Source organism: Melospiza melodia, chromosome 3 (assembly GCF_035770615.1).
Source record: "Melospiza melodia melodia isolate bMelMel2 chromosome 3, bMelMel2.pri, whole genome shotgun sequence".
Lineage (NCBI taxonomy): Eukaryota > Metazoa > Chordata > Aves > Passeriformes > Passerellidae > Melospiza > Melospiza melodia.
The window spans coordinates 47,941,136-47,966,731 of NC_086196.1; the positions used below are offsets into that span (position 1 = coordinate 47,941,136).

The 25,596-nt window shown below is 44.2% G+C and overlaps 2 protein-coding genes across 2 annotated transcripts in view; one reads left to right on the top strand and one right to left on the bottom strand.

The window, feature by feature from the left end:
• The window catches only part of MAP3K21 (mitogen-activated protein kinase kinase kinase 21), a 40,171-nt gene extending 37,494 nt beyond the window's left edge, over positions 1-2,677 (bottom strand). Inside the window, exon 1 of the mRNA XM_063151626.1 lies at positions 1,942-2,677. Within this exon, the coding sequence (XP_063007696.1) occupies positions 1,942-2,677 (736 nt within the window). The remainder of the gene's footprint in view (positions 1-1,941) is intronic.
• Positions 2,678-8,031: 5,354 nt separating this feature from the next.
• Positions 8,032-25,596, top strand: part of PCNX2 (pecanex 2) — a 151,802-nt gene continuing 134,237 nt past the window's right edge. Inside the window, exons 1-5 of the mRNA XM_063151627.1 lie at positions 8,032-8,184; positions 14,194-14,399; positions 16,896-17,010; positions 19,274-19,310; positions 20,158-21,444. Coding sequence (XP_063007697.1) covers positions 8,032-8,184; positions 14,194-14,399; positions 16,896-17,010; positions 19,274-19,310; positions 20,158-21,444 — 1,798 coding nt within the window. The remainder of the gene's footprint in view (positions 8,185-14,193; positions 14,400-16,895; positions 17,011-19,273; positions 19,311-20,157; positions 21,445-25,596) is intronic.

The following is a 25,596-nucleotide window of genomic DNA, read 5'->3' on the forward strand; positions in this document are numbered from 1 at the left end:
TGTGCCTGGAAAGCAGCGAGGAGCAGGAGAGGAGTGGGCGCTGCCAGACCCATCTGGGGCTGCAGCCACTGCAGAGCTGCTCCTGCCCATGTCAAGCTCACTCAACCCTGGCAGCATTCCACTCCCACTGTGCAAGACTGCAAAAGACTACAGAAACAGGATGAAGGGAAATCTTTGATGAATGGATGAGTTACCAGAATGGGATACTGCCATGACTTGCAGTCATTTTAAATTCATGTTGTTGAACAGTATATGGTACCAGCAGTGCACCACTGTCTTCCTACACTATAATTTAGGTGGATGATCAAGAGACATAATTCTATTTAGCATATTCAATACTTCTTCAAACTAAGAAGTTTGTTTGAAGTATCTTGCTAAGATTAAGAAATACAGGTGAGAGATCAAACTAGCTCAAGTTAAGTTCATCTGCAACAGGAGTTAGTAATGGAAGCAGTGAATAGGCACCTAAGCTGAGGTTATAATCAGAATGATATTTTTTAAATGCTCTGCCATTACCCCTATAAGGTGACAATGGTAATCAGTTCTCAGCAGTACTCAGCTCCCAGCGTTATGCTAAACCACAGGGCTACGAATTTATTTCAGACACGAACTTTGTCACTGTCATTTAACATGCTGCTAGCACGCAGCAGCCCACTCTAAGGAGAGCCACTAAGCACTCCAGGTGAAGCAGCTCATTCCTTACACAGCAGCAAACTAAAAGGGCACAAGCTGGCTACAGACCACTTGCTAGAAATAAAGGTGTTGGCCATGACGCTAAACGTCCAAGAGTTCACCACCCATGCTACAAACAGAGCCACAAACACAGCTGAGCTAGGTTCTTTCTTTATCAAACAAATAGTGAAAGTATTCTCAGAACAGTCAGTCCCATGACTGAGCCTTGTCTTAACAGGCCATGCATGGTGACCTTCAAGACACACAGCCTCTTAAACAAAGTGCTTCAAACTTGAATGAAGCTTTTTTGTTTCTGCTGGACTACTGAAGGTCTCCTAACTGGAAAAAAAAGACTAACACATTGCTGCACTTTTGGAACATTCAGAACAAATGGTAAAGAGCTGAGATAGTTTCAGATATTTGTGGAAACGCACAGATTTCCACTTTCAGGTCATCATTTCTAAACACAACTACAACCGCAAGCCATAAACACTCTATTCTAGTAATCCAGCTTTCCAAACGCACAGTGGCAAAAATCTTAGATGCTTCTGCATTGTCAGATGGACCAAGGAGCCATTAAGCACGAATTGAGCAACTCCCCCATTCCTGCAGGTGCATTTGCCCATGCCAAGGGATGAAAGTGAATCTGGCATCTGAACAACAATGCTTATACTGGTTTTAAGATACTTGTCTTTTCCATCTCAATGTTGGCTAAGTGGACAAATTTTATCAATGTTAAATGCATGCAGTGAAAACCAGAAACACATACGATTGTACGGCAGTGAAACAGAAGTGATACACTTATTAAATCTTTTCTTTACAAGGCGCTTGGTTCCTTGGGTTAGTTTTAAAAGCCAGGACCACACAACATCAGAGTAAATACAGCCTTGTAGATTTGCCATTGTGGTGGCTGCGCACAGAATTTTATCCCGCTCTCAGTGAGCTTCCCTCCGAGGGGGCCGGACTTTGCGTGCGCCGCAGGTATCCCCGGTTCCTCCCGACCTTTCCACGAGTTCGCAGCCAGCTCTCAGCCCGGCAAACCAACCTGCCGCTTGCCCAAGCTTCTGGCAGCGGGTGCCCGAGTTGCGACACCCATCCCCCGGTGGAACAGGGCTCTCGGACGGAGCCTGTCCGGGCCCGGCCACCGCCCCCGCACCGCGGCCAGCGCCGCCAGTCCGGGACCCCCGGGCCCCGCGGCCTAAGGCGGGGACATCCCGCCACCGTCCGAAGGTCCCTCGTCACCTCCCCCGCGCCCCGCCCGGGACTCACTGTTGCTCGACTTGAGGTCCCGGTGCAGGATGGGGACGATGGCCTCGTCGTGCAGGTAGAGCATGCCGCGGGCGATCTGCACCGCCCAGTTCACCAAGATGTGCGGGGGGATGCGGCGGCCCCCGCGGGCGGCCGCGGCCCCGGGGGCGGCGGCCAGGGCCCTGTTGAGGGATCCGCCGCGGGCGAACTCCATGACGAGGCAGAGGTTGGGCTCCCGCAGGCAGACCCCGTGCAGGGCGATGATGTTGGGGTGCCGTAGCATGGAGAAGAGCTTGGCCTCCTGCCGCACGCTCTCCGCCGTGGCCGTGATGTCCTCGTCGGGGTCCTGCCGTGCCGCCTTCACGGCCACCTCGCGGCCCCGCCAGGTGGCCCGGTACACCTTCCCGAAGCCCCCCACGCCGATGATCTCCTGCAGCTCCAGGTGCTGGAAGTCGATCTCCGTTAGGCTCCCCGCGGGGTCCCCCAGCCCGCCGCTCCCCGTCGCCGCTCCACCGCGGGGCTGGCGGGTCACGTAGTTGGCCGGGAAGATGCCGAGGCGGTGGCGGATCTTCCCCGCCCACCAGCCGTCGTCGCCGGACACCGCCGCGTCCTGCGACAGCACCTCCACCACGTCCCCTCGCCGCAGGCTCAGCTCGTCCTCGCCGCTCGCCTCGTAGTCGTACAGCGCCGTCCACAGCGGGCACGGAGCGCCGCTGCCACCGGCGGACGCCGCCGCCCCGGCGCCCGGCAGAGCCATGGCAGCGACCTCAGCGCCGGCGGCCACCAGCAGCAGCGCCGCCGACGCGGGAGCGCCCGCCCGGCCGCATCCTCACCTGCCGCTGCCGCCGCCGCCGCCGCCGCCGAGCGGGAGCCGCGGGAGGGGAGGGCGGGGCGTGGGCAGGGGCGGGGCCGCCCGGCCCGGTCGCCGCCGCCGCCGCCGCGGGGCTCCAGCGGGGAGAGCGCAGGCGCGCGCGGGAAAGGCGGGGAGGGCAGCGCCGGTGCCCCGCGCCCGCCCGCCCGCGCCCGCCCATTGGCCGCCCGCAGTCACGTGGCGCGGGGCGCGGAGGGGCCGGTGCCGTCCGGGGGACAGGGACGGGGCTGGGGTTGAGGGGGCCGTGAGCCCCCTTTTGTCCCTCGGGGGCTGCAGACCGGGCCGGGGGCCTGTGCCTCCGCCGCAGCTTGCCCTCTCCTTCCTTGTGCGGCTTTGGGCCTCCTTTGGAGCGAACCCCAAGCGGGTTCTGAAGAAACCGAGCTTCCTCGGTTCGTGCTTGCTCCGCCACATGCCTCCGCCGCTCGTGGGCTCTCACAGAACCCGTGGGTCGGGTTGGAAGGGACCGCAGTGGTACATCTGTTCCAAGCTCAAGCAGTGTCATCCTAGAGCATATTGCACAGGATTGAGGCCAAGTAGTTCTTGAACATCTCCATTGAGGGAGAACTCTGGACGATCTGTTCCAGTGTCCAGTCAGCCTCACATTTCTTCCTCATATTCAGTTGGAATTTCCTGTGCATCCATTTCTGCCCTTGTCCTATTGCTCAGCCCCACTGAGAAGAGCCTGGCTCTTGGCACCCTCCCTTTAGATACTGATAGGCATGGATGAGGTCCCTTCTCAGTCATCTCTGCTCGAGGCTGAACAGGCCCAGCTCCCACAGCCTGTCCTTGTGAGAGATGTTCCAGGCCCGTAATTACCTTTGTTGCCCTCCTGTGGACCCACTCCAACTCTCCCCTGCTCACCACCCTGTCCATGCAGGGGCTGAGAGAGTCCCAGCCCTGTGTGGTGTGATCACACAATCCTTTCAATTAAGAGGCTGCCTGAAAATAGCAAATGCTGTGTATGTGCTATTTCTGGGTAAAGATTCTCCTGGTTTTAAGTGGAAAAATCGTATCACTTTCTAAACTAGAGTTGTCGTTTCCTTGGAAGTTGGAGGGAAGTGTGTGGGCTGGGGACGCCCTCTTGTCTCGCCAGCGTGGTGGGAAGCAGTGGTTCAAAGTGGAAGGAAATGAGTTTTCATGCCAGGAGCCAATCACTGTGCTGTGGGACCTGTGGTTATGGATGTGGCTGCTGCCAGCAGAGGCCCTGAGGAGGACAGTAAAGGCTTGGGAAAGGTGCAAAAAAAAAGCAGTGCTGGGTTGAATAACCTGGTGTGATGAACACTCAGTGTTTTGCACAAAAACTTACATTCAGAGCACTGTACATCTCTACATAAATGCAAAATTTGCAGCTGGATACCACAGAACTAAGGTTTGAACATAAAAAATTGTGTTACAGTAAAAAAAAAAATTAAAATTACAGTACTCAAAAATCATAAATTCTTGTTTACCTCACTGTATTTATAGTTATACACAATGCAAAAATACAATTATGCTAAAGTGACTTACTGAACCACATTAACCAAAAAGAAAGAATGCAGAACTAGCATGTCTATCAAGTCTTCTCCCATTTCCTTTAATATAACATTGCCTTGCAGCTATTCAGAGAGGTAATTACAAGCCTTTCCCTTATCTGCATATTTGCCTTATTATAAAAGCCATAAAGTATGTTGTAATACAAGCGTTCTGCCACACAAATTCCACCTTGTACTTTGTTATCTAAAAGAATCTGCAGGAACTAATTAAGTGTGGAATGTTTTGGGTCAGACAAGGTATTGGTTGCAGTACAGTGAAATGTTTAAATATTTATCTAGAGCTATTATTCCAAAATTTGCTTTGTGAGGTGCCACTATCCACTAGCAATCGCTGCACTCAGGTTAGACTTTGTTCAGTGTTTCTTCAGCACCCAGTGCTCCAGGATCTTGCTGTATAGTTGCTGTTCCTAGTTCAAATAATGGAAATATTGTGACCCAAAACAGCGTGAAGTGCCCTTAACTTTCCTGACGGCACCACCTAGTGGAGTTAGCGGCTAAAAGAGCGGCGTACAGATGGCTCAGACCCTCACTGGCCTCTTTGTTGAGAAAAGAGGTCCCTTTTTTCATCTTTGGCACTCCTGCAACTGTGTAGCTACAATACTGTGCATCTGCCTTGTGTCCAGGACACATATCCTGACCTGGAAATTACAGGAACCTATCATAACTGCAAGTATCCTTACCCCCCCAAAAAAAACCCAACTTGGTGAAAGCATTATCCAAAGATGAGGAAGAGTTGAAAGATTTGAGTGATGTGTGGACATGGTTTAACCCCAGTTAGCAGCCATGCCTCACGCAGGCACTCACTCACTCCCCCACCAGCAGGATCGAGGAGAGAATCAGAAGAATAAAAATGAGAAAACTTGTGGGTTGAGATAAGACAGTTTAATAGGGAAAGGGAAGCCACACTCACAAGCAAAGCAACAAGGAATTAATTCACCACTTTCCATGGGCAGGCAGGTGTTCAGCCACCTCCAGGAGATCAGGGTCCCATCACATGTAATAGTTACTTGAGAAGAAAAGTAACTAAGATACTCCAAATGTCCCCCTCTTCCTATTTTTCCCCACCACTTTATATACTGAGCATGATGGTCTAGAATATCCCTTTGGGCAGTTTCAGTCACCTGTCCTGTCTATGCTTCCTCCCAGTTCTTCTTTTTTGTGCCACCTCACTGGCAGGACATGAGACACAAAAAGATTTAAGACAAATGTGACGTAGCAGCAACCATTGTGTTACTAACAGTATTTTCATATGGAATCCAAAACACGGCACTGTACCCCCTACTGAGAATGAAATCGACTCTATCGCAGTCAAAACCAGGACAACAAGTCAAAATAATATCAATTGCAGTCTGCATTATCTAGGCCTTCCACTTTTTAACCTACATGAGTTAGAGGTCTCAAAAAACAGAAGAGAGGAGGTTTTGAAGAAGCTTTCTCTTTGCACCCTAGTTTACCCACCTTTCTGTATTGGAGCTGTGTATGTAAACAAAATTATTTGCTGGCCTGCCTGTGGGAAAATGACTTCAGCATTTTCTGAAACTTAACACTTTTAGTTATCATACACCAAAAACATTCATAGCTGCATATTGCACTTGATTCAATCATTAGAATTGGAAGTTTGGGCAAGATGTGTTTACAGGAATAGCACATGAGGCACGGCCAGGACTGTGCCTCCTTCATACAGTTCAGGAAACATCCCAAGGTCACACTGAAGAAGTACTCAAGCCCCAAGGCTGTAGGTCCTTAGGCATCTAATGGTGGCAGTGCTGCTGAGGGAAACGATGCCATTCCTCCCCTGCTCCCAACCACTTGTTCAGAGTGCTGTATCATCCCTCCCATCAGGCCAAAACTAGCACGGCCACATCACCTGAGACATCAGGAAGAAAGCTCATATGTGTCATGAGCTATAATAGCACCTGCGGTCTCTTACCTTTGTCAAAAAAAAAAAAGAAATCCACACAAAGCACAGCAAAATGGCGTTTGGTCGGTGAAACTGTAGCCACAGTCAGGAAAAAATGAAGTAGAGTAAATTTTGTGATGTGCAAGATGATGTATCCATTTCATACATGCATCCTTCACAAAATTGACTGTAATAAAGGTCTATACATGTGGAACAGTCCCTCGAAGGGGCTGGTGAGACCCTTAAAATTGAATTTCACCGCTATTTTCTGATGGTCGGGGGTGGGAGGTGGTGAGCATCGTGTGAGTTCAGCCCTGGTGTTCACAACCCACCTTACACCCCTGTGAAAAACGCCAATCACTTGTTTTTAAAAATTTAAAAGTTTATTAGTAATAAAATTGTTATATAAAAACAGTAATACAATTAGAGTAATAATAATTTGGACAATTTGAATTAGGACAAATATGAGACAACAAATACAAAGAGTTACGGACGTCTGGGTACCTTTTTCTGGGCAGCACGAGCCCGAAAAAGGACACCTGTTAACAAAGGATTAAAAACAAAAGCCTGTTGCATAGTCATACACTTCATACATGACGCATAAATTCCATTCAAACACAGGATTCTGTCTGGTCATCGTCAACTTCTTCCTCCGAATCCTAACAGCGCCTTTGAGGCGGGAAGAAGTTTGTTTCTTCTGATAACAGCGCAATAAATTCTTTTTCTCGGAAAGATTTAGGTGTCCTGTGGCTGCTCTCTCGCTGCGAGTCCTTTCTTTTAAACAAAGCATCTTACATAGCATCGTTTCTATTTTAACAATTTTTATAACCTAAAACTATATTTAACACAGTACTTAAGAGAATTAATACACCATTACTTTCTAAAACAACACATATAATATTCATTTTAATATTTGCGAAAAGCCAATCATAAAATACATGCATTTTCCACACCCCCTTCCTTTGGGGGCGTCCCATAAGAATATACCTGATATCCTTATGTCTCATTCTTCTTCGACTTTAGTCTCTCCTGCCTAAGGCTTCCACTCAGCTCTATCTCCTTTTCAGCCCCCATGTGCCGCACTTCGCCTGAGCTTCCTCCAGCCCGCCCCTACCTCCTCACTCCGCTGGTTTGGGGTCAGCTGCATGAAACGCTTTACGAAGGCAGATTGAGTTTTTCCCTAAACCCATTATTGAAAAAATCCGATTTTTTTTTTTTTTTGAGGAATTTCCCCCCATCCCGCCCAAAACACATCTCAAGTCTACGCAGAACGGGTGACACCGAAGTTGGGCAGAGCTCTCAGATCGGAAACTCGTGATGTATCGGGCAGGATCACTGAGAACCCGGCGGTGGGGGAGTGGCCGCCGAGGCGCGCAGCCCAGCTGGCGGCCGCCGGGGCTGCCCCCGAGCCGCGCTTTTCCTGCACCTGCGAGCGCACCTCGCGGTGCCCGGGGCGGGACGCGGCCGTGACGGACACCCCCGCGCCAGAACCGCCCCCCCTCCGCCGCGGCTCGGCCCGGCCCCGCTCCGCCCCGCGGCCTCCGAGCGCTGCCGCCGCTCCCGGCAGCCGGGCGCGGACCCCGGAGTGGCGGCGGCCGCGGCCCCGCGGCGGGGCAGAGCGGGCGCGGTGCCCGGCGGGGGGCGGCCCGTGACGGCGCCCTCCCGGCGGCGGCGGCGGCGGCGGCCGGGGTGGGGCGGGCGGGATGCTCGGCGTCGCGGGGCACCATGGGAGAATCCGCGGGCGCCCGGCATGGCGGCGGCGGCGGCGGGCGGCTGAGGGGCGGCGGTGGCGGCGGCGGGGGGCGGCCATGGTGTCGCCGGCGGCGCGGCTGGTGGGGCAGGGCGTGTGGGCGGCGCTGACCGGGGGCTGGTACCACGACCCGGAGCAGGGCGCCTTCACCAACAGCTGCCACCTCTATCTGTGGCTGTTCCTGCTGACGCTGCCCATGGCCCTGCACCTGGTGAGAGGGGCTGCCTGAGGGCGGGCGGGAGGCACCGGGCCGGGACGGGAACCGCGGGCCCCGGCCCACAAGCGGTAGCGGCGAGGGCGTGTGCGCTCAGCCGGCTGTAAACTACCCTTGGGGGCTTAAATATTGGGGTTCTGGGCTTTACCTGGGGGTTTGTGTCTAAAGGTTAACGGGGTGAGGCGGCCGGCTGCGCTAGGCAGGGGCCGGCCCTTACTTAGCCCTGCCGAAGGAGTTGGGCAGGGGTGCAGTGCTGGTCTCTGCGAGGGGTGAATGACCGTGGGGACGTTTGTTCAAAATTCCCTTTTGGAGACAGGTGTTTTGGTTTTGTTTTTTTAAAGTTTGATCCAGTCTTACATGCTGAGAAGGTTAAATAAATGGAAAAATCCAGATACCATGTAATTAATACGCTTTGCTGAATGTCACTGGTGAATCACATGGATTTTTGTGACATGCAGCTCCCTTTGTGCTGAAATTTAAACTTTGCAAGTGAATAATGACTAGAGTTTGTTTGCTGGACTTTAAGATTTATTTTCCTGAAAAGCTTGAAACTTTTGCTCTTGTTTTTGTGTGCTTTCCTACTGTGTGAGAAAAGCTTAAAGTGTGCTGGATCGTCGAATCTATTTTGGTGTGTCCTTCAGTGATTATAGGGTAATATTGCTTCCGTTAGAAGCCCTTTCCATCCATTTGGTTCCTGGAGTGACTCAACTAAATTCTCAACTTCTAAATGGATTTCTTCACCCTACATGGTCAGATATGGGCCTGATTATCAAAAGCAAAGAGCATTTATGAATTCCCCTGCAATCCCAGTGGAAAGCAAATCTTGTATTTTTAAACGTGAATTGGTATTGGATTTTGTGGCATGGATTGCAGTGAATTCCTGTAAGAATGGCTCATGGAGTTAATGAACCAGAATAACAATGTGCTTTCTTCTGATTGATTGCATATTTCCTATGCAAACTAGCAAGTTGTAGGATTGTCTTGCATAGTAGGATTTGCTGTCCAAGTCATAAGTGTGATTAAAAAGGAAAAAGAATTGAAGGCTAACTTTTTTTAGTTGAAAAAAGTATGTATCTGGAAGGATTCCTTGTGGGAAACTTCTGAACTGAAGAAAGTGTGGGGGTTGCACAAAAGAACACTGGACTCTAGGTCAGAGCTAAGCTAGAAGTCATTTTTTAAAGGGGAGAAATGTAACTTATCTAGTGAAATCTCTTGGGCATCATCTTTGCTTACCTAGATGGACTTGCTTTTTCTGCAGACTGACTTTCTGATGAATCATCTGGTTAAATGCAGGACTTGTGTTCTTGAGCTAACACATTGCTGTGGGAATCCTTTGTCCTTGATAAGAATAAAGGGTTTATTATGATGGCTGCCTGACAGTAATTATGTTCTTACACATTTTCTTGTTTTCAAGTGGCTTGTTTCTAAGGCTTTGTAAACTTTATTCAAGACATCTATTCTTGCCACTTAGAAACTTGAACTTGCTTTTTAGGGAAAGGTTTTTTTCTGGTTTATAAGAAATTTTGTTATAATATTCAGTAATGTTTGGGGTGATATGTTACACACTTGACACCAATATTTTGGATTCAGCTAAAGCAGTCAGTGATGTTTCTTGAAGTGGCAAAATGAAAACAGATCAAAGTACTGCTTTTTAAATTTTTCCTTTGCTTGGGATAGTCTTTTGTTGAAGTCAGGAAGTCTCTCTGAAGCAGTGTGATTTGAATCAAATGGCAAAACTCATCCATCTGTTTTTGGTTTTTTCACAGTGGCTCAGCAGAGGCGTGCTGACGGTAGCATTGAGAAGCTTAAAGTATCAAGTTGTTTCTGTTGTGTGGATGGAGAATTTCTTTCTCTAGCTTATTCAGCATAGCTTATTTTGGTACTAAGGATTCCTTTATTAGCTTTCTCTGCCCCTGAAAATGCAGCTCTGTGTTTCCATTACGTTATTTTCTTTATCATTTAAACATTAAAAATGTACATTGGATATTTCAAGTATCATTGCTGTTCAAATCAACTTTCAAAATTATGAGATCTCTTCTGTGCCACATCAGCTTTCATAATATATTAGGAATTAAAGTTATCTTTTTCCACCAAACAGTTGAGGATCCCTAGGTGTTTTGCACATGAAAATAGTGATAACTCTTTAGTATTCAGCCACAGTAAAACACCAGTGACCTAGAGATGCAACTTTGGGAAATACTGTACTATAGCTTATTTTACAAGCTACAAGAGAAGGTGCATTGTGTTGGGGTGACTCCCCAGAACAACCTGCTCAATGTTTCTCCTGCCTTTTGTTGGACAGGGAACCCTTGAACTGACAGGGTTGCTACTTCTCGTGCACTAGATCTTCAGATCATGCTGTGGTAGGAGAAGTACAACATGGCAGTATAAGGGTGTGGGCACATAAATTACTCAGAGGTAAACTGTGATAAAACTAGCAGTGTGTCAGCTGCTGCCAGTCCCACTTGGCTGCCTTTTACCCCACTCTATCTCTGTAAAAGTTAAGGATACGAATATCTCTGCAGCAGAGAGATAGGCTACCCTGTTACGTACTGTATTTACTGTGTGGGAGGACACACTGAGAACTCAATGTACACCCCTGGAATTTTATTTGCTACCTGCTTTCCCATATTTTATATTGTGTGATGGACATCTCTTGGAATTGATTTGCCTTAATTTACAGATAAACATGGATCTTTGGCCCCAGTGTCGTATCTGCCAAGCATATCTCTGATGGTAGTGGCTGACTGAACATTTGTTTGGTTGTTCCCTCATTTGTGTTCTGTAGCACACCCAGACAGCAAGGCCCAGGTGCAGCACTGCCTTGCTCTAGATGCCTCAGGGGCTCAAGCAGTGGCTGGGATGCATCAGGGTCTAAGCACCCTTTATCATTCAGCCCAATTGGCAAGGTGTGGTATTTTGTTCAAAGGTTACATACCTTTATGTGCCTATCTCAGTCATCTCCACCTTTGTGCTACTCAAATAATGCCAGTAGACACGTGAAGGAGCGTGTGGCTGTTCTTCTGAGAGCAATCTCTGGGCAGGCAGAAGCCCCAAGCAAAGGTGCTCCTTAGGTGGTGATGTCAACCCTGTTGCCTTTGCAGCAGTAAGTTGGGCCACATCTGGGGCACACCAGCCTGCATTTCTGGCTGTGACCCCACGCTATTCTGGTGCAGGGTACAACAACAGAAGCTACTGGAGAACAAAAAGTACATTATGGTAGAGTTTTTAATGGCATGAAAGAATGAAGAAAACTAGGGCTACAGCTTCCATAGAAACCTGTGGGAAGTCATGAAGCCCGCTTTCTAATGAATTTGTATTTGTGGATTTTTTTTTCATAGCTTCTAATAAGATGTCAACTCAATTGAAGCTTTTCCTGTCACTGGGGTGGCATCAAAAGGTCAGAGAACTGTGTGGGCTCCTCTCATTAATGGAGGAGGTGTGCTGCTGTGACCTTGCCCAGTGGGGTGTATTCTCTTAAAGTTTGCTGAATAACTTTTTAATTCTTTGGCTACCTTTCATCTGAGGGGATGGAGGGAGATGATGAATACACAGACACATGGTGTGATTATAAAACCTCATTTTCATAGAAAACCAGGCTAATTATAACTATAGTGCATCAAAAGTGACTCTATCATCTAATTCCTCAGTGGTCTGTAACTTAGTTCCTCCTTAGCATGGATTTGATAGCTTTCACCTGTCTGTCCCTGGGAACACCAGCTGCAGTCATATGACACTGGTACCTTATGCAAGAGGCCTGATTCAGAGAATGGAGGGCTTTCCATTATCATCTGTCTCCTCATTCCTCATGGGCACAGAGAGCAATCTGCTGGCTTGTATACTCAGCCTGCCCCAAGATTGAGAGTTCTAAAGATGCACAAGATGCCATTGGTGTCTGGTGTGGTGAGCACTCTGAAACACAGCGTGTCCCAGACAGATGGGCACAGGGAGCACGGGCTGGCTCGGGGCACAGCTCCGGTAGGTCTGGTCACAAGGCAGGGATGAGCACATGCTGCACTCAGCATTTGCTATAACTGGCCCTGTTTTCCACTCAAAAATCTAGGAGCTTCCTTTGAGTCTCTCTTGTGGCGTGCTCTCTGCACGCACAGGCTGCGCTACTGGAAATCTATTTTTGTTGTGTCCTCTTGACATTATTCATATAATATTTATTAAGCTTTATGAATGTCACCTATAAAGCACTTCTTTTCTTAGTGGGCCATTCTGAGTTGTTATTTAATAATGAGTGGTTGATCTGTGCCTTTTAGTGTATAGTTGAAGAGATTCCTTGGAAGGTGAACAAATCTCTCTTAAGCAGTCATTAGAGATAATTGGCTGCCGCTCTTTGTGAAACCAAACAATTTCTTACTCGTTTTGTAAAAACATTAGTCATAAACCACAAATTCTTTAACCTCAAGTTCTTCAACCTCATCTACTAAGCCTTATACCCTGAGAACATGACCTTGCAAATGGATCTTCTCCTGGCCTGAGTTCTAAATAACTGAAGGGTGTGCTGGGAGTTGGTATTTACACAGTACCATGATGTACTCTTACCAGACTTAAGCCTCAACTTGTAGAAAGTCATGTCTGTCTATTAGGGATCATTGGTAGTACGTATGTCCTAAATAGCTCCTCCACTATTGTGCAACAGATTCTTTGTATCTGAATCAGAATAGTCATTAAAAAGGATTCGCCTGAAAATTTTCATGTGTGCATCTTGATGGTATGAAGTCCCAATGAGCCAAAAGCAGCATCAGAATTGCATCCCACTTGCTTGTCACAACACAGAAATGATTCAACATATTAATTTCAACATCAAGATAAATGTGGTGACTTGTTCTAAAGATGAAATAAGCATGCCTTGTTCCCTTCCCTTTATCTGTGTGGTTGGTGTGATTTATTTATGAATTTGAAAAAATGATTGGTTTAGTACCAAAGTAAAGACCATTCTTAAAAATTACCTTCAGCAGACTTTTAGCAAGTCCTGAGTATTGAAAACCTTTTTTGTTTTTGTGTGTTGCTTGGGTTTTTTTGTTGTTGTTCTTGTGTGAGAATGTAGTAAATCTCTATTTAAATAAAATCCCTGAAACTTTGAGAGATTAAATTCACTGTGAGACTGCAGCTTTGTAGTAACAATACATAAACATGTTCCATGACTATAATGGTAAAGACTTTGGTACTTCAATTATAACTGCAACTGTCCATTGCTATGATTTGCCCTTTACTTTAAGGAAGTATTTATATATAAAAAAGTTGTTAGTCTGTCATGTCTGTGAAAGAACTTTACAGATTATAGTTGAACTGTAATTAATTTTAATGACGAAGAGCTGTGGTGCTCATCACAGATCATCAAACAGATCACAGACAGCTGCAAATTAACAATTATGTACTTTAGAAAAAGAATTCAAAGAAGTTGTGTCATAGTTTAACCCCAGCTGGCAACTAAGCACCACATAGCCAATCACTCACTTCTTGAATGTCAGTGGGGACAGGATGCTTCTCTAACTGTGTTTTTATTCATTTGTTTTGACTAGTCCTGACTAATTATTTAAAATTCCTCAGTGGTTAAGGTATTTGGGAACATGTTGTGAGGCATTAGAAAACAGACATCAAATGACAGTGTTTTGCTATTGAGTCATAACTGATATATAGAGTAAGATGACAGAATTTTCTAAAGGTTTTGTGTTTGTAGGTAACTAATGTTTCATTTTGTGTCTGTGTTTTTATGAATTCATAGTTTAGGAAAGGCTGCAGCTGCATTAACATGAGATTGCAGTATTTTTAAAAGCTTTATAGTGTTTGTCAATTGTGAGATTCTGCTGATTTTGATAATAAATAATATCCACAGCTAACAAAAAGAATAGATCTTGTGAAATGGTTTGAAACTTGAAGAAACCCTTAAACCTTTTCTGGGAGCAGAACTCAATGCATATATTGTATTTACAAGTTTTAACAGCATTTTCTCAAAGGAAACTGTTATCACTGTGTCCTCATTATTTCTTTCTGTAGGCTTTTCCAGCAAATGCAGTGACAGTTTTTGTGTACTGCAGCTCGGTGACAGTTTTCTTCACGGTAATAAAGGTGATCAGCTACCGTTTACACCTTATGTTTGATAAAGGCGAAGTTATTCAACAGAAGCTCTCAAGAAAAAATGGAAGGCAATGTAAAGATACAGAGGTTCAAAAAGGAGAAGCAGTTGAGTCCTCAAATTGTAGGTAAGGTTTTCTTTGCATGGTTGGCACATTATGTAAAATGGGTGAGTTTGCACCATGGTCCTGCACAGCAGAAATGTCTGTTGAAAGCAAGAAAGCTCCTTACAAGTGTATAAAGAATGACACTTTCAAAAACTTGCTTAGTACTTTTCAGATGGGTAGCTGAAGTGTTCTTGTGGTGCAGCAGGCAGAGCTGCACCTGATTCACAGGTTGGGCAGTAGCTGGGCACCATGAAAGTGGTAGAGGAGATAGGTACTGGATGTGCTAAGAGATCCTGAAGAAAACCTGCAAGAAGTTTTCTGGGGAAGCCTTAAAATGCTTGCTCCTACCCACTGGGAAGTGGCAAGGAAGTGCCAGGCACCTGTTGGTAAAGAAAATGCTCTAATATCATGACTTTGGAAGACAAGGCGACCTCATGTTGCCTTTGTGTGCTTTTAGTAAGTTCCCTCTCAGATCACACCTAGGTGCATAAGTTGCTTTTCCCCCTTATGTTTTATTGTGATAATTATGATGCTTCTGTGGTCCTGTTCATGAGGAATGCTAGTACTGCTTATATTTCTCAGGGGCATTGGGTAGGCAGTTCAGTTGTAGCTTCTCTACTGAGAAGCCAAGTACTATTACTTGGCACAACATGCACAGCAATGCACAACAATCCAAAGACTAAGTACTATTAGTCTTTGCATAGAATTAATAGGGCTGCTTCTGGGCTGTGCTGGTATTGAAGGTAAAACAGTAGTGGGATGAAGACTACTACTGACATTTTCCAGATTTGTGTATTGGTAGAATGTTCTGCTATACACTCTTCAGAATAAATAAATAAACCCTTCCTGCTGGTTTTTCAAGCTTGAGTCATACAAACAAATGAAGCTGGCAAGTGGCTTTCAGTGATAGCAAGTGTTATGACAGATGTGAAAAATGCTGAAATAAGGTATATTTAAAAGAGACAGAAGCATAGAAATGTCCAAAGCAAGCTTAAATTGAGTAGCTTTGTTAAAACTACCAGTCAGGCTTCAACAGAGAGCAGTGTATAAAAGAACTTAGGGTATTTTTTGGATGCATTTGCAGTTGGTACTGCTAGCTTTGTGCCAGCTAAGTAGTATCAAGATCGTTTGTGTTCCTCTGTGCTTCTGCTCTTCTGTGTCTTTACACATGTACATCTGTGCTACACTCCTGGCAGTGATGTTTCTGGGACAGTCAAGGTCTGCCTGCATTGAGACTCTTCTGAGAAATGCCTCTGTGTGTCACTACCCATACAACATTTTTATTTTAGATGGAGTTATGCCTTTCAGGCTGTTTTGGTTGAGAAGTAAAGGTAGAATAACTTAAAAGTTGCTTGCTAAATCATGTGACTGTTTCTCCCAGGTTGATTTGTGTATGCACAACAATCCATTAATTGGTACTTGGTCAGAAAATAAAGATCTTAATATTATTTTGACTGGATGGATGACAGACTTTTTTAAACAGACCTTCATAGTTGACAAGGTTGGTTGAGCAGTTTTTGAAGCCAGTTAACAAAAAAATATGGCGGAAAGAGACCACCCAGATAAATAATGTTATTGCTTATATACAACTTAAGAATTTTAAAAATAAATTTTTGGTGAAAAAAACAGCCCCATGTACAAATAGAAAAGCCCAACCTCATGCTTTTCAACATTTCACTGTGGTGTTTTTCTGGGTTTTTTTTTTTTTTTTGTTTTTTTTGGTGTTTTTTTGTTAAACTGAATTTCTGTTTGTTATACCTGAGAAAGAGAATATTTTTAGGTTATTGATAGTAAACCTTGTCTGAAAATGCCTGCTTATATCCATGGTAAAGCTAGTAGAACATTTGTGTAAAAGGAGTTAGTGCATAGTTCAGTGTATCCACAAAGGAACTGATCTATAAATTGCCTTAGAATACGTGAAATTAGTAATAGCTGTAAATTCACTTTGCCTAGACCAGAGCAAAAACTTTATATTCTGGTCTAATGATTATATTAGTGCTCTCTGTGTTGCATTTCGAGTAGCCTATGTGAGGTTTGCAGAAAACAGGCAGTTAGATAAGGCTTACATACTCCAGGACTTAAAAAGCAAAAATTGTGAAAGGAGTAGCTCTTGATTGTCATATGTGTAAGGAAAAGCCCCAGATTGCTTTTTGTGCCAATAAATCTGTTTGTGTGTCAGGCGGGCTGAATGGCATTATATCGGCATAGGGAGGTTGAAGAGATGTTATTTTATTTCTCATAGCTCCGCTTCTGAAGACACCATAATCATTTTACATTGAGGAGTTTTTATTCTTTAAGTTTTATCAAGTTGTCTTGGTGAGGGAGGAAGTGCAGAAAGGTGTTACGTTTTTTTACAGCCCTGTACTTTTATCATTGGAGGGGAGAGAAGTGCCCTTACTTCATTGTGCTGTGCTACTTGTTCCCATTGTGTTCTGATTCGTGAGCTGCTTCCCAGAGCTCGCAGTGATGCCCTGTGGTGATAAGTGTTGCTTTATCTTTTGTGTGCTTCCCCTTCAGCAATAACTCGGGGGATGGCGCCGCCGGTGAGAGCAGCCCAAACGGCTCCACCCAGACAATTCCTGACAGTTCCAGAGTGCAGGCCCCGCCCTCGCAGGACTCCCCTGGAGCCACGGTCAGTATGTGCACTCCTCCAGCAGCCCACAGCTCGCCACACACGCTTTTGTGTTGCCAGGTGCTCATTGCTTGTAACACAGGCCTGCTCCAAGCAGGAAGGGTCATTCCCTTGGGGTGCATCTACTGGGTATGCCAGTCAGCCTTGTCCTAAAGGTTTGCCTTTGCAGAGCTGAAACTGTCATACATAATGCTGCACTTCTTAGGAGGGCTCTCTCTGCTCTACAGATAGCAAGTGGCCTTTGTAAATCTTGCCAAGAGCAACTAGCTTTTTGGGGCTGCTTTGAGAGGAGGGAGAGGCTAATGCAGTCAGCATTATTTTGTTGCCTCTGAAAGGATCTGCTCCTCGACCATTAATAATTTGGTTTTGTGTAACTAGACTTATGCTTATAAAACGAACCAAAAACATCTCTTCAGTATTTAAATTCCTTTAAATCTAGGAGATATCTAGAGGAGGTTAAAAGTACCTATATGTGCACTCAACGCCAATGGCTGTGCTTAATAAATCAAACATATGAAGTGATGAAAATGATGTGTGTAAATATTATTAAAGAAAAAAATAGGAAACACTCATGATAAGTTGAAGAAATTTTCAAAAAATTAAGAAACAGAATAACACTGTGTAATCTTAAGCTACTCCCCTTGCATACTGTGATAACATCTTTAATTATGTGATACCGTGCTATTTTTTTCTACAGGACTCCTGCCTCAGTCAGTGCAGAGGATGGTTAGTGATTTCTGAATAAGTGGCTATTTGATACTTCATTCTGTCTTCATATTCCTCCACACCCACCCTTTATCCCTATTTACTATAAATTATTTAAATCCTGATCTGAATCAGAACTATTTCTTCATTTCCTGGAGTGTTTTTACCTTTTTGTAGCATCTATGTGATTCAGAGACATTAATAGTTCTTTTTGTTGAGGTTTTTTTTTTTTTTTATGAGGTAAAATATTTTTCACCTTGTTTCTGTCTTACTCTCCAATATTCTGGTATTTGTCCATTCTGCAAACCTATGCTTTCCTGGGATCTCATCCTAGTCTCCCACTTCCAAACATGTAGGTTGGATCTTGTCAAAGCAAGTCTCCTGTTCTTGCTGCCAGGCTACCACCATGAAATTTTAGAAAATAATAATAATTTCCTCTTAGTTTTGGTGCCTGTCAGTCAGAAGAGAGCCACAGTCATTTTTTTCAATGTCTTGTTTCTAATTATGCACTTAGTCTGTTGACTTTAACTCCTGAAGTATTCCTTATGGAGTGTTGTGTTTAGTTTTGAGCTCCCCCGTTAGTTCCCATGCACATTGACCTTCTGATGAGAATCCAGCAGAGACAAACAAGGTGATTGAGGAACATGATGTGTGAGGACAGGCAGATGGGATGTTTCAGCCTTTGTAAGGCTAAGCTCTTTTGTAACCATACAAGTAGAGCTTACTGCTGACTTCAGTTTTCCAGTAGTAAGTTACACAGCAGGTTGAGAGAGGTGCCCAGTGGCAGGATAAGAAACAGTTGCAGCCATGGAAACCTACAGTTAGATCAAATAATTACATTTAATGTCTTTTTTGTGGAGTTGTTTTGGTTTTTGGTAATTTGTGTGTTGTTTCTTTTTCCCCTACCATGTGAGTGGTCAAATACTGGAAGAGGTTTTCCAGAGAAGTTGTGAAATCTCCTTCTTTGGAGATTTTCAAAGCTCTGTTGGAGATGACCCTGAGCAACCTGCTCAAACTGTATCTCCTTCAAGTGTGTGTGTATGGCAGAGGGGATTTGGGCTAAATGACCTTCAAAGCTTTCTTGGAATCTAAATGATTCTATATTAATTTAATGTCTCTGTCCTCTAGTTTTCCATTGAGAAATACTTACCAATGCTAGAGGCCAAACTTTTCATTCTAGTTCTTTGGAAACACACAGCTGGATAAATGGAACAGATGAACACATTCTATTCCTTAATGATTTAAAAAGTGTTTTGGATTAGGCACTGCAAAAATTTTTTTAAAGAACATTTTGCTTTTCTTTTCCCTCCCCAAACATCACACACAATTTCAGTGATGCAATTTGGAGCATGACTGTTCTATAACCATCTCCCTCACCCACCCCTTGCATTTTGTGCAAGGTACATGTTCAAATTTCAGTGATTTTAAGCACCTTACCAATGCAGTAATTAACCTTTGATTAGATAGCTACTGATAGCTACATTGATAGATTTCTTTTCCTTCAACAGAATTTAATAAATGACCATGTTACTCTTGTGTGTTTATTTTCATTTTTTAGGACCTGCCAACACGGGAAACGATTGAAGATCTTAGAGGTATTTTAAAGGCTTTATAAGTCCTTAAGCTGTTGTTTAATCATTGCTTGGCACAAGAAGTAATGGCACAGAGGGCTCCATGGCAGGTTCTGTTGTGCCTCCTGTTAGGATTGAGTTGAGGAGCTAGAACTAAATTTCAAGGATATTCTAACAGACTAAGCTTTCTCAAACGTCAGCCAAGCTGTTTGGGATGCAACCCTTCAAGGGGTGTGCAAATATCCCTCCCCATTTTGATACAGGGAGGTGAAAGAGCCTTGCCTCACATTCTTAGGAAGCTCTGAGCTCTGTAAAGCATCAAACTAGGAAGTTAACACTTGTATTGCATCCTTGAACATGTGCTGTAAACTTCTGTTGTGATTGTCAACCTTTAGCTGTGTTGTATATTCCAGCACACCTTACTTTGTCTACACTTCCATCTCACTTGAGATGTCTTAATATTTTAAATCTTGTTTTGTTTTTGTTAAGGCTGATCACCATATCCTATGTGACCATTTAGGAATTGCAGAAAGTGATGTAGCAAACCTGCAGCATTGGCTTATTCTTTCTTTCACCTCTCCCTAAGTGGGGATAGTTCTCTAAAACATTTTGATTTTGAAACTAGCTGTTTCTTCAGCTTTTTGACTATGCTGCTGTGTTTGTCCTGACTTGGATGGAGTCTATCTTGCTTTTGTAGTATTTCATATGTAGCTACCAAAAAAAAGCCCTCGTTGCTTTAGAGCTGTTTTAATCAGCTGCATCATCTGTGCTTCCTTTGCTCTGCTCTGGTTCGGGTTTTATTGGTTAAAGATCATACTTTAATAATGCTTAGTGTTCATGTGAGACCTAATGCCCAAATGTTTTTTCTTAGGTGTTATGGTACTAGAAGATCAGGCTACACCACCAGTTTCATCTACCTCACCCTGTATCAAAGCAGATGTATTACCTGTTTCTACAACCTCCGGTTCAGGTGCCACCACATCAGCAATAGCAACAAAACCAGCTGCCATGGAAACATTTCCTGGTGATGGAATAAATGCAAAAGGATTGAATGGACAGCCTTGTGGCCACCATGGATCCCAAGATATTCCTGTGGACAGAGATGTAGCTAAAAACTTTTCCAATATTTCTTCATCACAAGGTGATATTTTAAGGACTGGAGTTTCTTCAGAGCCATGGGACAGTGAAAATTCAGTTATTTCAGACCATTTAAGTAATCCTAAAAGCTACAAAAGAGAGATATTGCCAGATGGATCACCACAGACAGACTTTACCAATAACTGCCCACAGTGCAATGCTATTGCAACCAAAGAGCACGAGCAGATGGAAAGCTCTTGCAATGCTGGTAATAGCCATGAGGACCTTGATTGCTCAGACAGTGAGACTGCCATTGCACTTGTGGACAATTCTGTTCCTGGAGACCAGCTGTGTGAGCCCATTAAAATTGTCATCACGATGAGTACTACACCAAACACCACCCTTAGTGACCTACCGGGCTCTGTCCACTTGCAGGCCCTGGAAAGTGAGAGAACAAGCTCAGCCCTTGACTCTGGTGTAGTTAGAGCAGGCTGGTCAAGTCAGCAAACTAATGAACAGCTCAGAATCCCTGTTATCACGTTTGACCTGTCTGATGACAGTAAAGCTAAGCCTTGCTCAGAAGTTAGTGAAAGTGACAGAACTCCAGAAATGTTGAGGGCAGAGCTGTCATCCAACCAATGCTCTGGCTATGAATCGGGTGATGCAGTAAAGGAGCTCAGCAACCCAGCAAATACACCTCTAGAAACTAACACTTGTTCAGATCCAAATCAGGAGAATGCTTTGGAAAATGTCCAGACTGTGGATTTAAGTTCTAAGGAAGACTTGCATAACCTAGACCCGCAGTCCTGCAGAACTGCTCATGAAAAGAGGCACATGCGGGTGTTGAGTGTAGACAGTGGGACAGATGTGCTTTTAAGTAAGAATTTTGTGGAGGTATCTGACAAAGAAAAGACCTTACCAACCTCTAAATCAGATCTAGAAGCTAAAGAAGGTCAGATGCCCAACGAATCTAACTTTCTAGAGTTTGTCTCCCTCTTGGAATCCATTAACACCTCAAAGATGAAGACATGTAATCAATCCACTGTCAAAACGGAGACAACAAAGGAAAATGGGCTTGGAGGTATTATGCACGGATTACAATTCTTTTGGAATGAAGATGTTGTGAAGAGTTTGATTACTTAGAGCAGCTTAGCTGGATATCTGCAGTAAGGCAAATTCCCAGAGGGAGACTGGTTTTGCTAATAGGGCCAGGGTAGGGCTGGACTTGGTGGGACAAAGTGGTTTAGTGAAAGTGTGTGATGGTGTCCGCTGCAGTTTTAAAATATTTTTATTTTCTTGAAGAAAACTGTTTTTCTTCCTCTAGGAAACTAGTGATAAGCTTAGTAGGTATCCATTATTTATTTAGTATTCTTTACTAAAATAGTGTGCCTGGATTGTTGGAATACCAGAAGTATGCAAAAATGTGTATAACTATAGCATTACACCTGCCCTTGCACATCTTACCAGGTGCATGTTGAGGAGTTGTCTGTGTGCCTCTAAGTATGAAAGCTGGAATTGTCACTGGAGGTGGTTCAACTTTTAGCTAACACATGTGTGCACACATACCTATATTTCTAAATTTCCTGAATGGTTGTGGGTTGGATTATAATTAAAAAAAAAAAAAAGGTAAGAGTTCTCATTGGGGAAGAGTTTTGATTTTCAGTTGCTTAAAGTTAAAATATTTGCATTTTAAGGATGAAAGTTTGGTGGCTGTTTTCAGTGAAAGCCCTCAGTGTTTTAATTAAAAATAGTATATTGCCATGCAAATTTCCATTTAATCAAGAGCACATTTGTTTATAACAAAATCAATCAGCTAATTTAAAAACCTATATGCAGTATAATTTATAGATCTTGTATAGAAATGTCTGATTTTAATCAGCATTGTCATTGCTGTCACTGGACTCTGTGACCCTTTTCTGTTGGGAAGGACTGTTAGTAGGGCCATGTAATGAGGATGTGAGATAGATACAGTGCAGTGCAGGCAGATGCAATCTCGGGGTACTTCCCCAAGTGATCAGCATGATCAGTTTAGAAGATCTGAGTCAAAATGTAATAAGGCAACCTGTATCTTTCCCTTCTCCAAAATGTTTGGTTTACCCTAGATCCTATAACAAGCTGTTTTAAGAAAGCCTAAGAGGATTCAGTCCCAATACTTAGTTTGCATGGGAGGTAAGAAACTTCATGGTACCCTACAAGAACAGCTTGGCCCTGCTATTTGTCTGCTCCCTCGTATTCTACCAGCTTGCTCCTGGAAGAACCTTCCATTGCATGAAAAATGCCCAACTGACTTAAAAGGTCTTTAAAACTATTGTGAAATGTCTGCTTTTATCTTGTTAAAAAAATACATAGATTTATCTTCTCAATGTGTCATTTTCTTTTAGATTCCATTTACCTTTCACTCTTTCTCTAAGTCTGCCCTATCCAATGTATTACACCTTCATCTCATTCCATCTTTCACCTGGGTCCATTTTTTCTTTCACTTTCTCTAGTTCTGTGCCTTTCCTCCCTCAATCATCCCTTCTCATTTTAGGCACTACTCTTCTGTGCCACCTCCTTATTTCTCTTCCTTTTCTTTTCTTTCTATTCTTCCTAGCAATCACCCTGTTGCTGGTTTAGGCTTTTCCATTCTGTTGAGCCCACCTAAAGCTGTTGCCTCCCCACAACTTGCATTCACTTCTCCTGCACTTACCCTCCTCTCAATTCCTTCTGATGAATTCTGAGGAATTGAGAGAAGGGTAAGTGCAGGAGAAAGGAATTTTGCTTTTCTTAGACTTGCTGCCTCTCTTCTGCTGTATCTTACCCATCTCTCCCGCCTTCTCAGGCTGTTTATTCTTCACTGCAGTTTCTGTCCTTCTCTATCAAGTTTATCAGCCTGCCCTGCTGGCTCCAGTCTGTGCTCTGGTTGCCCAAGACAAGTGCTGAGCAAGCCCTGCTTGTCACCTGAGCCTGCTGAGCCCTGCTGGATTCCTGGGGTGCAGAGTCACCTGCCTGCACAATGCACACAGCAACATGAGGGGTGCAGCAAGCAGATTGGGATTTTTTTTTTCTCTGATCCTCAGCCATAACAAGGAGTGTTTACCCAATAATTGTACTTCTGACTGATGTGACTTGTAAAGAGAATTTTAGAGGTGAATTTAAATGAAAATTCAAAAAGAGAAACTGCCTAAAAAGGCCTTTCAGATAATATGAACAGGTAAGGTTGCTGCATGAAAGAAAGTAATGGATGATCAGGATAAGTCAGACTCAGATTCCACAGTAAAAACAAAACCCAAACCCCAACCCCAAAACTTATGCATCTGTGTGTAGTTGTTGTGCTTTAGATCTGGTGAACAAGATTCCTATACAAGATAATGAGGGAACAGAAGAATTCTGTTCTTCCCTCATACCAAGTTCTCATTTAGCAACTTGAACTGAATCTCAAAGAATCACAGAATGTTTTTGTTTGGAAGAAACCTTAAACATCTTCTAGTTCCAAACCCTTGCCATGGACAAGGACACCTTCCACTAGGCCAGGATGCTCTAAGCCCTGTGCAGTTTGGCCTTGAACACTTCTAGGGACGTCCACAGCTGGTCTGGGCAACCTCTTTTGGTGCCTCACCACCCTCACAGTAAAAAATTTCTTCCTAAAATCTATTCTAAATCTTCCTATTTCTATTTTCTGAAGTCTGTACTTCTGTGAGATAGTGAAGTTGAGCTGCATACCTGTGTAATTGTCTGTTTGCAGTGTGGGCTCAGCAAGTGTCATCCAGAAACAGAAGAGGGACTGGAAAGGGGGTGCCCTGCATGAGCAGGGATGGCAGCTGTGGATTCTGCACCTTGAACTGGTGCTGTGGGAAAAAGGAGATTCAATCTGAACTCCATGAGCTTGGGAGAGGTAGTTCAAAGGCAGTTATATTTAAGAGCAAGTAGGCTTTGTTTTCCAGCCTAGTCAGAACGTGCTGTTTGTTAAAATAAATTACTGTCATTACTGGGAGCTTCCCCTTTGCAAGACTGAATTTTAGGAATGAGAAAGCCTTTAATTTGTTTACAGCCTTGCAATTGCAAATATGCTTTAATAATATGGTATCTTGGAACAGATCTGAATAAACATTATTCCCACATTAGAGGGGTTATTAAGAGAAGTGTGTGTGTGTAGGAATACACAGTCAAGCTATGCACCAGTTGTTTTGAGGGAGGAGGTTGGTTCTGTTTGGTTTTTGTTCTTTTAACCTTGCATACTGTCTAATTGGCAAAAGTTAGCAATAGATGTCTGGTCCAAATGAGCATGAAATGCACCCCAGAAAGATTTTTAATAGGCAGTGTGAAAAACTTGGCAAATACCTGGAAAGCTGGATATTCAGAGCTGTGCGAAAGAAAGCTGATATTTTGCATAATTTGTGGAAGATGGGGAAATGTGCTCATCAGAACTGTCTGGCAAGTGATTGAATGTCATGGATGGGTCTTTGTTATGGGTGGTCCCTCACAGAACTTGGGTGTTCTGTGGAAATAGAAGAGCTACCATCCCAACCACGTAAGCCTTTGCCAGCAGACAGCTTGGTAAAGTGCAGTATGAGAAAATGAAAGCCTTTCTTTACACTTCTAAGGGTGCCAGATTTAACCTGTTAAAATACAGGATATAAAAGCTCTCAGAGCTGTTCTATAGTCACTCCACCTCTTCTAGATTGTGAGAAAATACCACTGACACTGTTGCTAAAACTGACTTTCAGACCAGAGTCCTTTCAGTTTTGAATCACACTTATACCACCCCCATGATGAAAGTTTGTTGTAGGGCAACTGCAGAATTTTTTCAGTCTTTGAGAGGTGTAAGAAAACCTGGGTTTATTGGCTGCTTTGGGTCCCTCTGATGCGTTCTGAACCAAGTAAGAGCAGTTGTGCATCAAACTTAGGGCAAAACCTCCTGTAGGTCCCCTTTGGCACAGCTGGCTTGTAATCTAGGACAGGCAGTATTATCACCCAGGGAGCAAAGCCTGCTGTGGGAGTGGTGGGGACTGGCACAGGAGAAACTAAACCAGGGCTGCATGGCCTGAATTTAGATGTTTTGCAGGCTCTTTTTAGAAAAGGTACTCATTCTGGGCAGTGCACAAACCACAACCTCGAGTGAGTTGTTCTGGATCCCAAGCAATTACCATTCTCCTATAAAAAACTAAACCATACTCCTGGGTATTTTTAGACTTTTTTTTTTTTCTTTTTCTCTTTGCATGTGGGAATGAGGACTGTCATATGCCATGTAGTT